This window comes from Echiichthys vipera, assembly GCF_963691815.1.
Source record: "Echiichthys vipera genome assembly, chromosome: 3".
NCBI lineage: Eukaryota > Metazoa > Chordata > Actinopteri > Perciformes > Trachinidae > Echiichthys > Echiichthys vipera.
In genome coordinates this window covers 2,010,741-2,025,072 of record NC_139828.1, presented here as the reverse complement: position 1 = coordinate 2,025,072, position 14,332 = coordinate 2,010,741, and the positions used below count along the sequence as shown (strand labels likewise).

Below are 14,332 nucleotides of genomic sequence, written 5' to 3'. Positions count from 1 at the left end.
ACGAGGGTCGACATGTGTTTGTTGACGGCGGAGGTTACGAGGGGCCGCGGAGAAGAAACGCCTCGTGTGACAGCCGCGGAGCTGAAGGAGGCCCGGGGGGCACCTCGGTGTTGAGGAGAGGATTTCCCCCGCTCATAAATATCCTGCTTTTTAAGATGGAAACTTCAGGTGGAGAGAGAGAAACACGCGGAGCGGGAACAGCTCGGGGTTTCCGCGGAGGAGAGTCTGTCCTCCGGCTGTAAATCTCTCTTTTATGGGGATCCGTTTCCAAACGCTCTCAACCAGCAAAACTCTTACTCCACACACTTTCTGACGCGGGACTTTACTCTAACGGTGACTCTGTGGTTGCCTGCATCTCTGGACGTGTGTCTGTCTCTCTGTCTTTTCTGTCTCTCTCCCCTTCTCTTCCTCTCTCCGCTGCAGACAGACCCGTCCTCCACAGAGCTGGGTCTGGCCCATGTTCCTGCCTGTTGAGGGGGGGGGGGCGACTGTAGCTCGGTCCATACGCGACTCAGCTGGGAACCGGAGGGTCGCCGGCACAAGTCCCTGTGTGAACCATGAATGGAGCGTGTTCGTCTCCTGTTGAGCAAGGCACTGAACCCCCAACTGCTCGGTGCGCTGAGCCATTGGCAGCCCCCTCGCTCTGACATCTCACCATTAGTTGCATGTGTATAGGTCCTGTTTGTGCATGTGTGTGTGTGTGTGTGTGTGTGTGTGTGTGTGTGTGTGTGTGTGTGTGTGTGTGTGTGTGTGTGTGTGTAACCTGTATAATAATAATAACAGAGTGAAAGAATTGAATTTCCCTTGCGGTTAAATAAAAGTAATTCTTCTTCTTCTTAAAGGGAAGGTTTTCGTCTCCACCGAACTCTACGGGGGGATTGTCGGGTCTCTGTAAATCATGAATAAGTCAGAGTGTGGTCTTTGGGTGTCAAAGTGGTCCAGTAAAGGGGCGCTGTGGCTGCAGGTTTTCATTCCAACCAAGCAAACCCCGGCTGGGGCCCTTCTGTGTGGTGCATGTTGTCCCCGTGTCTGCGTGGGTTTTCTCCGGGTTCTCCGGTTTCCTCCCACAGTCCAAAGACGTGCAGGTGTTCGGTTCATTGATGACTCTAAATCACCCGTAGGTGTGAATGGTTGTCTGTCTCTGTTCGTCTCTATGTGTCCTGTGATAGACTGGCGTCCTGTCCAGGGTGGACCCCGCCTCACGCCCGATGTCAGCTGGGATCGGCTCCAGCCCCCCACGACCCCGACAGGGACAAGAGGATGAAGATGAATGAATGAATGAATGAAGTCAGGTGTGAATGAAAACCTGCAGCCACAGCGGCTCTTTACTGGACCCCTTTGACTCCCCTGCTGTAAAGCGTCCTGAGATAACTTTGGTTATGATTTGGCACTTTAACTAAAATTAAATTGAATTGAATTGAATTGAATTGAATTGATTTAAGTCGTGGGTAACAGTTGCGTTGGCTCCCTGCGTAAGATCTGCTGAATGGGACACGGTGCCACTGCTTTGCTTTAAACGCCTTTTTATTAATATACAAGTTCTGTTACAAATAAAAGAATATCATAGGAAAATAGAAGAGATGGTTTTGGGTTCAGAAATACATTTAGCCTCTCCTTTATATCGGACTAGTACAAGAAAAACCAAAGTTGAAGATGTCTGCACGTCAGTGGTATAACATGGAAAACAGTTCTTTTGTTTAAAGAACGGCATAAATGTCAGAGGAAGTCTTTGTCGCTGTGTCAAGGGAAAAAAAAGAGTAAAAAAGTTGTTGTTGATCCCAAATTTGGTGTTTTATCCAAAGCCGACGGGACCGGAGCGGGGGATCCCACGCGGTCCGCGGGTCGGGAACGAACTCTCCGACTGAGAAGAAAAAAGGCGGGAAAAAACCCGACGTGCCCTCCGTTTCAGTCACAATCACAAAAGTAAAACTACGCAGATATGCGGCTACGGCATCCAGTCGGCGCGTGTTCGTACGCGCCAGAGTTCGGTGATGCTCGGGAGAATTAAACAAAACAAAAAGAAAGGCGGCGTGGGGAAAATCCTGCCGTCGCTCGCTGTCCAACAATTTGCATATCAGGTGTCGCGTCGCCGCTGTGATCCGGGGTGTGTGTTAAGGTGACGCTCCACCCGGAGACGGCGTCCTTCAACCCGCAGGGGGCGACGGAGAGGTTCCCCTCCCCTCCCCGCCGCCGGACCCCCCCTCCCCCGGCCTTCTCCTCCTCTCAGTTGACCGTGGGCACCTGGTTCAAGCTGTACTCCTTGGCTTTGAGCCGCAGGTTGGCGATGCTGTTGGCCATGTTCATGCCCTGGGACGCGTTGGTGTTGGAGCAGGTGGGCGGGTAGGTGGCCATGGCGCTGAGAGACAAGAGGAGGGGGAAAAGGTTACATCACCTGTGGCTGACAGCGAGCTGAAGCTCAGCGTGAGCCGCAGCTGTGGAAATACGAGAGGGGGGAACAAAAACAGGTGTCACTGTGAGGAATCACGTGAGAGCGAGTGTGAAGCACAGTCACGGCACAAACAGCACAGCCACGTCAGTGTTTCTGCACATTCGGACCCGCGCGCCGCGTAAACGGCGCCTCCCAGGACGGGAGATGAGTCCGTTAGTTTGAAAGGACTCTTCCCGTCCTGGACACTTCCTGTTTGATGGACGCTTTCGTCCCTTTAGTTTAGATCAGGGGTCTTCACCCTTAACTGTCAAAAGAGCAGTTTTTCCCGTCTTCCAGCAGATAAAATGTGTCTGGAGCCGCAAAACAGATCTGAAGTCACAGCTTATAAAGGTTTATATAGAAAGTTACTGTTCCCTGTCCTAAAACTGTGGTTGTTTCCTAATTTCTCAGCACACATCGAGCGCACAGGTAAGAAAATATCATGTGAAAGCAAATTAAAATGTCCCTGAAACACCGTTTTCCTCTCTCAGGTCACCAGCTCCAGATCAGCCCCCTGCAGTGAGAGGCGCTGGGCCGTAGACCGACGACGTGACGCATAATTTCACCTCATCACCTTGAACTCCAAGATGAAATGTTTTCCCTCGTCCACCATGCAGAAAACACATTGTTTACACGTTGTTTATATAATATTTTTTGGTAAAGCTACAGGCAGACACTGAGAAGGGGCTGAAGAGCTGCAGGTTGAAGAGCCGCAGGTTTAGTTGGTTTCAAAAGGGGCGAATGCAAATTAATAAATACACAAAAGCTAATAATGAGCCATTTCATGTACATTTCATGTGCATTTCCACATATGGATTTCTCTTCTGACTTAAATTCAGTTTGTTTTTTCTTAATTTACGCTTTAAAGACTCAATCACGTGCACAAAAAGATGAAAAACATGCGTCTAAATGACTTTTCTCACGCTGTTCGCAACAATGTAGTTTTTAACGCAACATTTCTTTCTCCTTTCCTTTATTTGTGAAGCACTTTGGAGCGATTGTTGTGCGTTTAAAGGACTTTAAACTGTGCCGTTATCATTGTTAATGACGTGATGCTCAGTGAAACAGCAGGTTTTACAGCTGCAGCATCGTATGGAAGCTTAAAGCTGCCACAGGAAGGGAAGACGCTGAGAAACACTAAATTAATGCTTTTAAAGTGGGTTAAATGTGCAAAAACACTGACATGACAACAACAAAAGTCACTGGATTCAAGTAAAAGTGTACAAAAACATTCAAATACAATCAAGAAGCATCGTTAAAAGGACTCAAACACGGGGAAAACTGCCGTATTCTTCTTTAAAAAGGAGAATACGGGAGTTTTCCGCGCTGAAAAGAGCAGAAGTGTAGTAAAGTGGAGGCGTACTTGTTCTCTGAGGGCAGCATTTTCTGTGGCACTCGCACTGGCCCCCCCTCCGGCATCGGGTACCAGCTTTGGGATCATACACAGTCACAGTGTTAGCACCACACAGCATTATTCCTGCGTCACAATAGAGAGAGTCCCGCGCCCGTCCGGAGCTCTTTGGGGCGGGCGCGGGACTTTGGGCTGGAGGGCTTTTGCGGAGGGTTACTGTAAATCACCACCAATGAAACCAGAGTCACACAAAATGTTGCCCAGTCGAGCCGCGTCTCCGCGTGTGGCCGTTATCTGGTGTCGTGTGGCAGAGAGGGGTCACGGGGGTCCGAGGCGGATTTAATACGCTTTGTTTTCACATTATCGCCTCGTCAGGGGGGGGGGGGGGGGGTCAGGGGATCCGGACCCGCCCCGCTCCCGCTGACAGAGGGGGAGCGGGGCGGGTCCAGGGGGACCAGGGGGACGGGGGGCGAGGAAAGGGCTGTTTTTATTCAACACAATCAAGTTTGGAGTCAGATGTGTGTGTGTGTGTGTGTGTGTGTGTGTGTGTGTGTGTGTGTGTGTGTGTGTGTGTGTGTGTGTAGTGGAGGACACACAGGAGGTGAAAGGTCACAGCGCGTTACTTTTTAGTAAAGCGGAGAAAAGACGTTGAAGTCAGAGTGAAAATCACAAGAAAACGCCGACCGGCTCTGATTTATACAAGGAAAGGGCGACGGTTAAGTTTAGACCACTAAAGGAGACGGTTAAGTTTAGACCACTAAAGGAGACGGTTAAGTTTAGACGACTAAAGGTGACGGTTAAGTTTAGACGACTAAAGGAGACGGTTAAGTTTAGACGACTAAAGGAGACGGTTAAGTTTAGACCACTAAAGGAGACGGTTAAGTCTAGACCACTAAAGGTGACGGTTAAGTTTAGACACTAAAGGAGACGGTTAAGTTTAGACCACTAAAGGAGACGGTTAAGTTTAGACCACTAAAGGTGACGGTTAAGTTTAGACACTAAAGGAGACGGTTAAGTTTGGACCACTAAAGGAGACGGTTAAGTTTAGTCTCTAAAGGTGACGGTTAAGTTTAGACGACTAAAGGAGACGGTTAAGTTTAGACGACTAAAGGAGACGGTTAAGTTTAGTCACTAAAGGAGACGGTTAAGTTTAGACACTAAAGGAGACGGTTAAGTTTTAATAACAAAAGGAGACCGTTTGTTCAGGTGGAAGAAGAAGAGGAAATGAAACAATAACAGAGCGTGTGTGTGTGTGTGTGTGTGTGTGTGTGTGCGTGTGCGTGTGCGTGTGCGTGCGTGTGTGTGTGTGTGTGTGTGTGTGCGTGTGTGTGTGTGTGTGTGTGTGCGTGTGTGTGTGCGTGTGTGTGTGTGTGTGTGCGTGTGTGTGTGTGTGGTTTTGTGGCTCGTTCACTGTGAAGTTCTGTATTTACTGAGGGCTTTGGACACTTTCTCTCTTTCTCTTTGTTTCTTTCATTTCTCTTTCTTTCTTGCTTTCCGTCTTCCTTCCTTTTTCTTTCTTTCTTTTATACTTTCTCTCTGTTTCTTTCTTTCTTCCCTCTCTTTCTCTCCTCTGTCCTTCATTCCTTTCTTTCCTTCCTTCCTGTTGTTTGTTGCCACATGTCTTTCCTTCCCTTTGTCCTTCATTCCTTTCTTTCTTCCCTTCATTTCTCTTTCCTCTTTCATACCTTCTCTCTGTTTCTTTCTCTTTCATTTCCTTCTTTCCCTCTTTCTTTCTTTATTCCTTCCCTCTGTCCTTCTTTCCTTCCCTTCCCATAATCTTTACTTTCTTCCTCCTCCAAAGTAAAAGCATGAAACGTTTTCTAATTTAAATAAAAACCACGGTCATTAAAAACACCCTGATCCTGCTCTACTCTTCTTCTGTGGTGCACATCAGCAGTGTGTGTGTGTGTGTGTGTGTGTGTGTGTGTGTGTGTGTGTGTGTGTGTGTGTGTGTGTGTGTGTGAACAGAGTGGACTCTACCTGTAGGGGGCGGCGCTGCCCCAGGACAGGTAGTCGTTTGGGCGTGGTGCGGGGCGCGGTACGATGGGCTGCTCCACCGCCGTCACGTCTCCGGAGTAGGACTTGAGGAGCGAGGCGTTCTTGCTGGCCAGCATGGCGCGCTCGTTCCTGCGGAACTTAGCTCTCCTGTTCTGAAACCACACCTGCGAACAAGGAGAGGAGTACGGGGTGAAGCACGCCTCACAATCACGTGACCGCAGCTTTAATAGACATCGCACGGCAGCTCGCCGCGGGCCGCACTTCCCCCTGTGCCCAGTGTGTCATCTGCACAAGTGTCTAACCTCCTACAGACGTCACAAACGCTTTACAGGAGCACTCAAAGTTCAACACTGACACTTGGATCTGACACCAAGGAGCTAAAACGTGTGTTAAAGTGTCCTCTAGGAGCATAAACGTGTGTTAAAGTGTCCTCTAGGAGCAAAAACGTGTGCTAAAGTGCCCTCTAGGAGCATAAACGTGTGCTAAAGTGCCCTCTAGGAGCATAAACGTGTGTTAAAGTGTCCTCTAGGAGCATAAACGTGTGCTAAAGTGTCCTCTAGGAGCATAAACGTGTGCTAAAGTGTCCTCTAGGAGCATAAACGTGTGCTAAAGTGTCCTCTAGGAGCATAAACGTGTGTTAAAGTGTCCTCTAGGAGCATAAACGTGTGCTAAAGTGTCCTCTAGGAGCATAAACGTGTGCTAAAGTGTCCTCTAGGAGCATAAACGTGTGTTAAAGTGTCCTCTAGGAGTCAAAACATGTGCTAAAGTGTCCTCTAGGAGCATAAACGTGTGCTAAAGTGTCCTCTAGGAGCATAAACGTGTGTTAAAGTGTCCTCTAGGAGCCTAAACGTGTGCTAAAGTGTCCTCTAGGAGTCAAAACATGTGCTAAAGTGTCCTCTAGGAGCATAAACGCGTGCTAAAGTGTCCTCTAGGAGCATAAACGTGTGTTAAAGTGTCCTCTAGGAGCCTAAACGTGTGCTAAAGTGTCCTCTAGGAGCATAAACGTGTGTTAAAGTGTCCTCTAGGAGCTAAAACGTGTGCTAAAGTGTCCTCTAGGAGCATAAACGTGTGCTAAAGTGTCCTCTAGGAGCATAAATGTGTGTTAAAGTGTCATCTAGGAGCGTAAACGTGTGCTAAAGTGTCCTCTAGGAGCATAAACGTGTGCTAAAGTGTCCTCTAGGAGCTAAAACGTGTGCTAAAGTGTCCTCTAGGAGCATAAACGTGTGCTAAAGTGTCCTCTAGGAGCATAAACGTGTGCTAAAGTGTCCTCTAGGAGCCAAAACGTGTGTTAAAGTGTCCTCTAGGAGCATAAACGTGTGCTAAAGTGTCCTCTAGGAGCATAAACGTGTGTTAAAGTGTCCTCTAGAAGCATAAACGTGTGCTAAAGTGTCCTCTAGGAGCATAAACGTGTGTTAAAGTGTCCTCTAGGAGCATAAACGTGTGTTAAAGTGTCCTCTAGGAGCATAAACGTGTGCTAAAGTGTCCTCTAGGAGCATAAACGTGTGTTAAAGTGTCCTCTAGGAGCATAAATGTGTGCTAAGGTGTCCTCTAGGAACCAACATGTGAGCTAAGGATGCTAATGTTGCTCCTCGCTGTCAAATCCAGTCCGTTATCTGATGCTGAGGGCGCTCACAGGGGCTCGCTGTCCGCTGACGCAGCGCCTCAGGAATGAGCCCGAAGTCTCTTTTATCAAAGTGTTTCTCTGCTTCACATTATTCACAGATGTGGATCCAACCCCTCTCACTCTCACTCTCACTCTCACTCTCACTCTCACTCTCACTCTCACTCTCACTCTCACTCTCTCTCTCTCTCTCTCTCTCTCTCTCTCTCTCTCTCTCTCTCTCTCTCTCTCTCTCTCTCTCTCTCTCTCTCTCTCTCTCTCTCTCTCTCTCTCTCTCTCGCTCTCTCTCGCTCTCTCTCTCTCTCTCTCTCTCTCTCTCTCTCTCTCTCACTCTCTCTGCACTGGACCGTTCAATAACACTAGAAAAGCGTCCGCGGTAAACGCAAAGGGTATTTTCTGCTCTGTCACTTTTCCTGAGCTGCGGAAAAAACGCGTAGTAACCAAAGTTTAGACGACTAAAGGAGACGGTTAAGTTTAGACGACTAAAGGTGATGGTTTAGTTTAGACGACTAAAGGAGACGGTTAAGTTTAGACGACTAAAGGAGACGGTTAAGTTTAGTCACTAAAGGTGACGGTTAAGTTTAGACGACTAAAGGTGATGGTTTAGTTTAGACGACTAAAGGAGACGGTTAAGTTTAGACGACTAAAGGAGACGGTTAAGTTTAGACCACTAAAGGAGACGGTTAAGTTTAGTCACTAAAGGAGACGGTTAAGTTTAGACGACTAAAGGAGACGGTTAAGTTTAGTCTCTAAAGGAGACGGTTAAGTTTAGTCTCTAAAGGAGACGGTTAAGTTTAGTCACTAAAGGAGACGGTTAAGTTTAGACGACTAAAGGTGACGGTTAAGTTTAGTCACTAAAGGAGACGGTTAAGTTTAGTCACTAAAGGAGACGGTTAAGTTTAGTCTCTAAAGGAGACGGTTAAGTTTAGTCTCTAAAGGAGACGGTTAAGTTTAGTCACTAAAGGAGACGGTTAAGTTTAGTCACTAAAGGAGACGGTTAAGTTTAGTCACTAAAGGAGACGGTTAAGTTTAGACGACTAAAGGTGACGGTTAAGTTTAGACGACTAAAGGTGACGGTTAAGTTTAGACAAATAAAGGAGACGGTTAAGTTTAGACGACTAAAGGAGACGGTTAAGTTTAGTCACTAAAGGAGACGGTTAAGTTTAGTCACTAAAGAAGACGGTTAAGTTTAGACGACTAAAGGAGACGGTTAAGTTTAGACGACTAAAGGAGACGGTTAAGTTTAGACGACTAAAGGTGACGGTTAAGTTTAGACCACTAAAGGAGACGGTTAAGTTTAGACAAATAAAGGTGACGGTTAAGTTTAGACGACTAAAGGTGGCGGTTAAGTTTAGACGACTAAAGGTGACGGTTAAGTTTAGACGACTAAAGGTGACGGTTAAGTTTAGACCACTAAAGGAGACGGTTAAGTTTAGACAAATAAAGGAGACGGTTAAGTTTAGACGACTAAAGGAGACGGTTAAGTTTAGACAAATAAAGGAGACGGTTAAGTTTAGACGACTAAAGGAGACGGTTAAGTTTAGACGACTAAAGGTGACGGTTAAGTTTAGACGACTAAAGGAGACGGTTAAGTTTAGACGACTAAAGGAGACGGTTAAGTTTAGACGACTAAAGGAGACGGTTAAGTTTAGACGACTAAAGGAGACGGTTAAGTTTAGACGACTAAAGGAGACGGTTAAGTTTAGACGACTAAAGGAGACGGTTAAGTTTAGCTCAATAATCCAGTTGATAGTAAAATATTAAATCCATATTCCCGGTTTTGAACCGACGGCATTTGGAGCGATCTCACTCATTTGGCCCATTACTGCGTCACACTGAGCTCCTGTTCTCATGTGTTGCACATTTATCGCTGATCTGTGAACCACAGAGGAAATTAGACATCATTACATCCACTTTGCTGATCACATCCAGTCCCTTCAGGGAGTCCCAGCTGCTCACAGACCCCCCCCCCCCCCCCCCCCCCACACACACACACACACACACACACTCTCAGAGATTGTGTGTGTGATAGAGCGAGTTTGTGACGGGCTGACAGCTTCTTATCAGCGCCTCTGGAACCCCGTAATGGAAAAGCCAAACACTTTAATAGAGCTGGGGTCCACTAAGTAGGATTATTAAGTCAATCTCATAAGAGCTACCAGATGAAAGTGTGCTAAAGTGTCCTCTAGGAGCATAAACATGTGCTAAAGTGTCCTCAAGGAGCTTAAACGTGTGCTAAAGTGTCCTCTAGGAGCTTAAACGTGTGCTAAAGTGTCCTCTAGGAGCTAAAACGTGTGCTCAAGTGCCCTCTAGGAGCCAAAACGTGTGCTAAAGTGTCCTCTAGGAGCTTAAACGTGTGTTAAAGTGTCCTCTAGGAGCTAAAACATGTGCTAAAGTGTCCTCTAGGAGCTAAAACGTGTGTTAAAGTGTCCTCTAGGAACCAAAACATGTGTTAAAGTGTCCTCTAGGAACCAAAACATGTGCTAAAGTGTCCTCTAGGAGCCAAAATGTGCTAAAGTGTCCTCTAGGAGCCAAAATGTGTGCTAAAGTGTCCTCTAGGAACCAAAACATGTGTTAAAGTGTCCTCTAGGAGCTTAAACGTGTGCTAAAGTGTCCTCTAGGAGCTAAAACGTGTGCTAAAGTGTCCTCTAGGAACCAAAACATGTGCTAAAGTGTCCTCTAGGAGCCAAAACATGTGCTAAAGTGTCCTCTAGGAGCTAAAACATGTGCTAAAGTGTCCTCTGGGAGCCAAAATGTGTGCTAAAATGATTTCTAGGAGCCAAAACGTGTGCTAGAGTGTCCTCTAGGAGCTTAAACGTGTGCTAAAGTGTCCTCTAGGAGCCAAAACATGTGCTAAAGTGTCCTCTAGGAGCATAAACGTGTGCTAAAGTGTCCTCTAGGAGCATAAACATGTGCTAAAGTGTCCTCTAGGAGGCAAAACGTGTGCTAGAGTGTCCTCTAGGAACTAAAACATGTGCTAAAGTGTCCTCTAGGAACATAAACGTGCCCTAAAGTGTCCTCTAAGAGCATCAACATGTGCTCAAGTGTCCTCTAGGAGCCAAAACATGGGCTAAAGTGCCCTCTAGGAGCTAAAATGTGTGCTAAAGTGCCCTCTAGGAGCTTAAACGTGTGCTAAAGTGTCCTCTAGGAGCTAAAAAGTGTGCTAAAGTGCCCTCTAGGAGCTTAAACGTGTGCTAAAGTGTCCTCTAGGAGCTCAAACATGTGCTAAAGTGTCCTCTAGGAGCATAAACGTGTCCTAAAGTGTCCTCTAGGAACATAAACATGTGCTAAAGTGTCCTCTAGGAACATAAACATGCTAAAGTGTCCTCTAGGAGCATAAACGTGCTAAAGTGTCCTCTAGGAGCATAAACGTGTGTTAAAGTGTCCTCTAGGAGCATAAACGTGTGTTAAAGTGTCCTCTAGGAGCCAAAACATGTGCTAAAGTTTCCTTTAGGAGCATAAACGTAACACTCTAATAGATCTGGAGTCCACTAAATAGGATTATTAAGTCAATCTTATATCTCTTAAGAGCTACCAGATGAGGAAGGAGGACGTCCTGTTTTGTGACTGAATGTTCTCGTAAAACTTCTGTCCAATAACGTTCCTCATACCAACGAAGAAGAGCCTGGAGTGAGTCCCGAGGGTTCAGTAGCAAGTCCCACAGCGGGCCAACATCTCAGCACGTGTTGTACCGTGTCATTCAGTGAGTTTCTCTGTCTGTTCTCATTAAAATCTCTTTATTCTTTAATAATTGTGGCAACGGTTCCCATTGTTTTTGGTGTGAAATCCCTCCACAGCCCTGTCAGGTGAACGTGAGCCTTCATCGGTCCCAATGCTAACCATTTTTGCTGTTTATCTATTAGCGACTTTTAGCTAACTATTTCAACTGTTTATTTGTTACCTTCAGCTAACAATTTCAACTGCTCATCTGTCAGTTTAAGCTAACTATTTTTATTGTTTATCTATTAGCTACTTTAAGCTAACTATTTAAACTATTTATCCATTACTTTGAGCTATTTCAACTGTTTATCAGTTACTTTTAGCTAACAATAACAACTGTTTACCTGTCAGTTTAAGCTAACTATTTTTACTGTTTATCTGTTAGCTACTTTTAGCTAACAGTTTCTTGTCTGATCAAAGGTTGTCTGATAAATCACTGCTGCTACCCTAGGGAATCAGGCTTTTATTTTGTAAAGGAGGCGTGTGTCCCTGTCCGTACCTGGACTCTGGCCTCGGTGAGGTTGACCCGGCGGGCCAGGTCCTCTCTGACGAAGGCGTCGGGGTAGTGTGTCCTCTCAAACACCCGCTCCAGCGCCTGCAGCTGGCTGCTGTTGAAGGTGGTCCTGTTCCTGCGCTGCTTCCTCTTCTTCTTCTCCTCCGTGTTCATCTGTTCATCTGCAAAGAGAAGAGGAAGAAGACGGGGCTTTAATGTAACATTCAGGACATTTGAGGTGCTGTTAGTTTGCAGACACTACGCCGGAGGAGGAACAATAAAGAAAAACAAAGCTAAAGCCCCAACATTATATTTTAATTATGATAAAAATGATAAATAGAGATTCAGCTGCTGCTGCTGCTGCAGCTGAATGTAGTACATCATTATGAAAGTCTGGTTCCTTTGACCAGTGTGAGTGCAACCGTACCACGTCTAGGAGCGGCACGCTTACCGTCCACGGCCCGTTTGGGAGAGGTGGGCTTTTGTAAAGCACGTTTGCACGTGTACGAGCACGAGCGTGCGCACGTGTACGAGCACGAGGCCTACGGCGGCTCTGAGGTCATTTCCTGTGCGCCTGTTGGGACGTAGAAAAAAGAAGGAGGGACCATGCGCGGACATTTCAAACAATGGCGGTGAAAGGTTCACGTTGGTGTGATGCGGAGGTGGAGTGTTTACTGCAGATTTGGTCGATGCAAAGATTCAAAAACAGTCGACAAGACGCACAAAAACTCTGAGGTCTACGGAAAGATCTGGAAACAAAGCCACGCATCGCCATGACGTCATCAATGCGTGTGACGTGTTACGGCGTGATGACGTATAGGCAGCAAGAAGCATTCTCCGAGGCCCAGGTAGTGTGAGTACAAACGGGCCTGGAGGGGGGGACAAGGACCCTAAAGCACGGGGCACGGGACGGAGGCACAGTGGGAGGGCGCCCTCAGACTGAACAATAATCTGAATCTGCATCTCTTAAATCAAGACTGAAAACTTTTCTATTTGCTGCTTCTATTCAGTGAAGTGCACTCTTACTTCTTTGACTGTAACAAGCTTTTGTGCTATAAAAATGACCTTTATATGTTTTAAATGACCTTTTATATGTTTTAAATGTAAATGTTTATGTGATATTTCTCCAAATTGTGTCTCACAAATAAACTCGCCTTTCCTGAGTTCACCCAAAATAAAGTGATTAAAATCATCTTCCAGGGACAGGTTGTGCTTATGGACGCATATGATCGTATGATATCACTTAAACTTAAGCACGACAGCTGATGTGATATCGTGTAAACGCAGTGAAGCGGAGACTGGAAGTGGAACGGTTACGTTCAGAGAAGGTGAGGAACAAGCTCAGGGTGGGTTCAGCTCCTCCAGGTGATGGAGACGTGGGTTTGTTTTGCTCCGGATGTAATTTCAACATAATAAATATGTTTATTACATACGAATTAAAGTGCAATGCTTCCCCAGTGTGTGTGTGTGTGTGTGTGTGTGTGTGCAACAGCGTGAGATTCTCCGTAATAACAGGAACTGGAAATAAAACTTCGATTAACAGCAGAAACAAAAGTAAAACCGTCGACGTGGAGTCATTTAAATATCCTTTAAAACAACAGGAACAACAACATAACGCTAATGTGTGTGTGTGTGTGTGTGTGTGTGTGCGTGTGTGCAAACAAGCAGGATCAATAATTCATGATGCACATTCCAGCTGCATGTTCGGCTCCACGACAAACCACGAAATTACACTTTCACATGAGAAACACACACACACACACACACACACAAACACACACACAAACACACACACACACACACACACACACGCACGCACACACACACACACACACAGAGAGAGAGACAAATGTCTGCTGTCACGCTTAAAAATTCCTCCAAATATTCTGTAAATCCACAGAATCTACACAAAACTGAACATATTAATAAAACGCCGTCGCTCTCTGTTTCTGTTTCTGTTTCTGTTTGTTTTTAAAGAAAATAAATAAATACGATAAATCATTGACGAGTGAACGTGAAGGAGAACTGACACAGCAGAAGCTGAATCACACTTTCTACTAAACAGTCATTTACATTAATGAACATTAATGTTCATTAACGTTCATTAATGTGCATTAATGTTCATTAACGTTCATTAATGTTCATTAATGTTCATTAACGTTCATTAATGTTCATTAACGTGCGTCGTCTATATCTAAATAAACAACTGAACAACATGAGGCTCAATGGACTCAACAGTTGCTCCTTTGGCTTAAACGACGTTAAAGCAGGAGTGTTGACTTTGCACTCTGAGGTGAACGTGATCCGCGTGATCCGCGTGACCCCGCAGTGATGAGGAGCCGTTTGACCTTCTCTTTAAAACTGATTCAGAATCTGATTCCTGACGCGAGTTCAACAGGAAGGAAACGTGACTCACATCCAGATGTGTGGCGTGAACGTTCTCTCAGCGTGTTGATTAGAGGAAGGTAACCCGTGCGGCCCGAGGCGCGGAGCTTTACGACATGTGCATCTGTCCCCTCACATAAAAACATGAAAGGCTTTTATTTTGACACAGCGCTTAATGGAACTCACAGAGGCAACGGCGCCTCCGGGGGAAGACGCTGTTGGAAAAACAGCCATAAAAGGGAAAGAAGAAGAAGAAGAAGCAGCCAGCGTGCACGGGCCGAAGAAGCGCCGTGACGCGCACGAATGAAGCGTTTGACCCCAGAACCTCCGCTTCGT

At 46.1% G+C, this 14,332-nt stretch overlaps 1 protein-coding gene across 4 annotated transcripts in view; it reads right to left on the bottom strand.

The window, feature by feature from the left end:
- Positions 1–2,092: 2,092 nt before the first annotated feature.
- Positions 2,093–14,332, bottom strand: part of prrx1b (paired related homeobox 1b) — a 26,500-nt gene continuing 14,260 nt past the window's right edge. The window contains exons 2-5 of one of the 4 annotated variants that reach the window (XM_083940205.1): positions 11,618–11,793; positions 5,760–5,941; positions 3,792–3,857; positions 2,093–2,356 (exon numbers count right to left, since the gene is read on the bottom strand). In XM_083940205.1, the coding sequence (XP_083796331.1) occupies positions 2,224–2,356; positions 3,792–3,857; positions 5,760–5,941; positions 11,618–11,793 (557 nt within the window). In that variant the 3' untranslated portion in view covers positions 2,093–2,223. Of the gene's footprint in view, positions 2,433–3,791; positions 3,858–5,759; positions 5,942–11,617; positions 11,794–14,332 lie in introns of all 4 variants that reach the window. The other 3 variants (XM_083940207.1, XM_083940206.1, XM_083940208.1) reach the window with 3 other exon arrangements.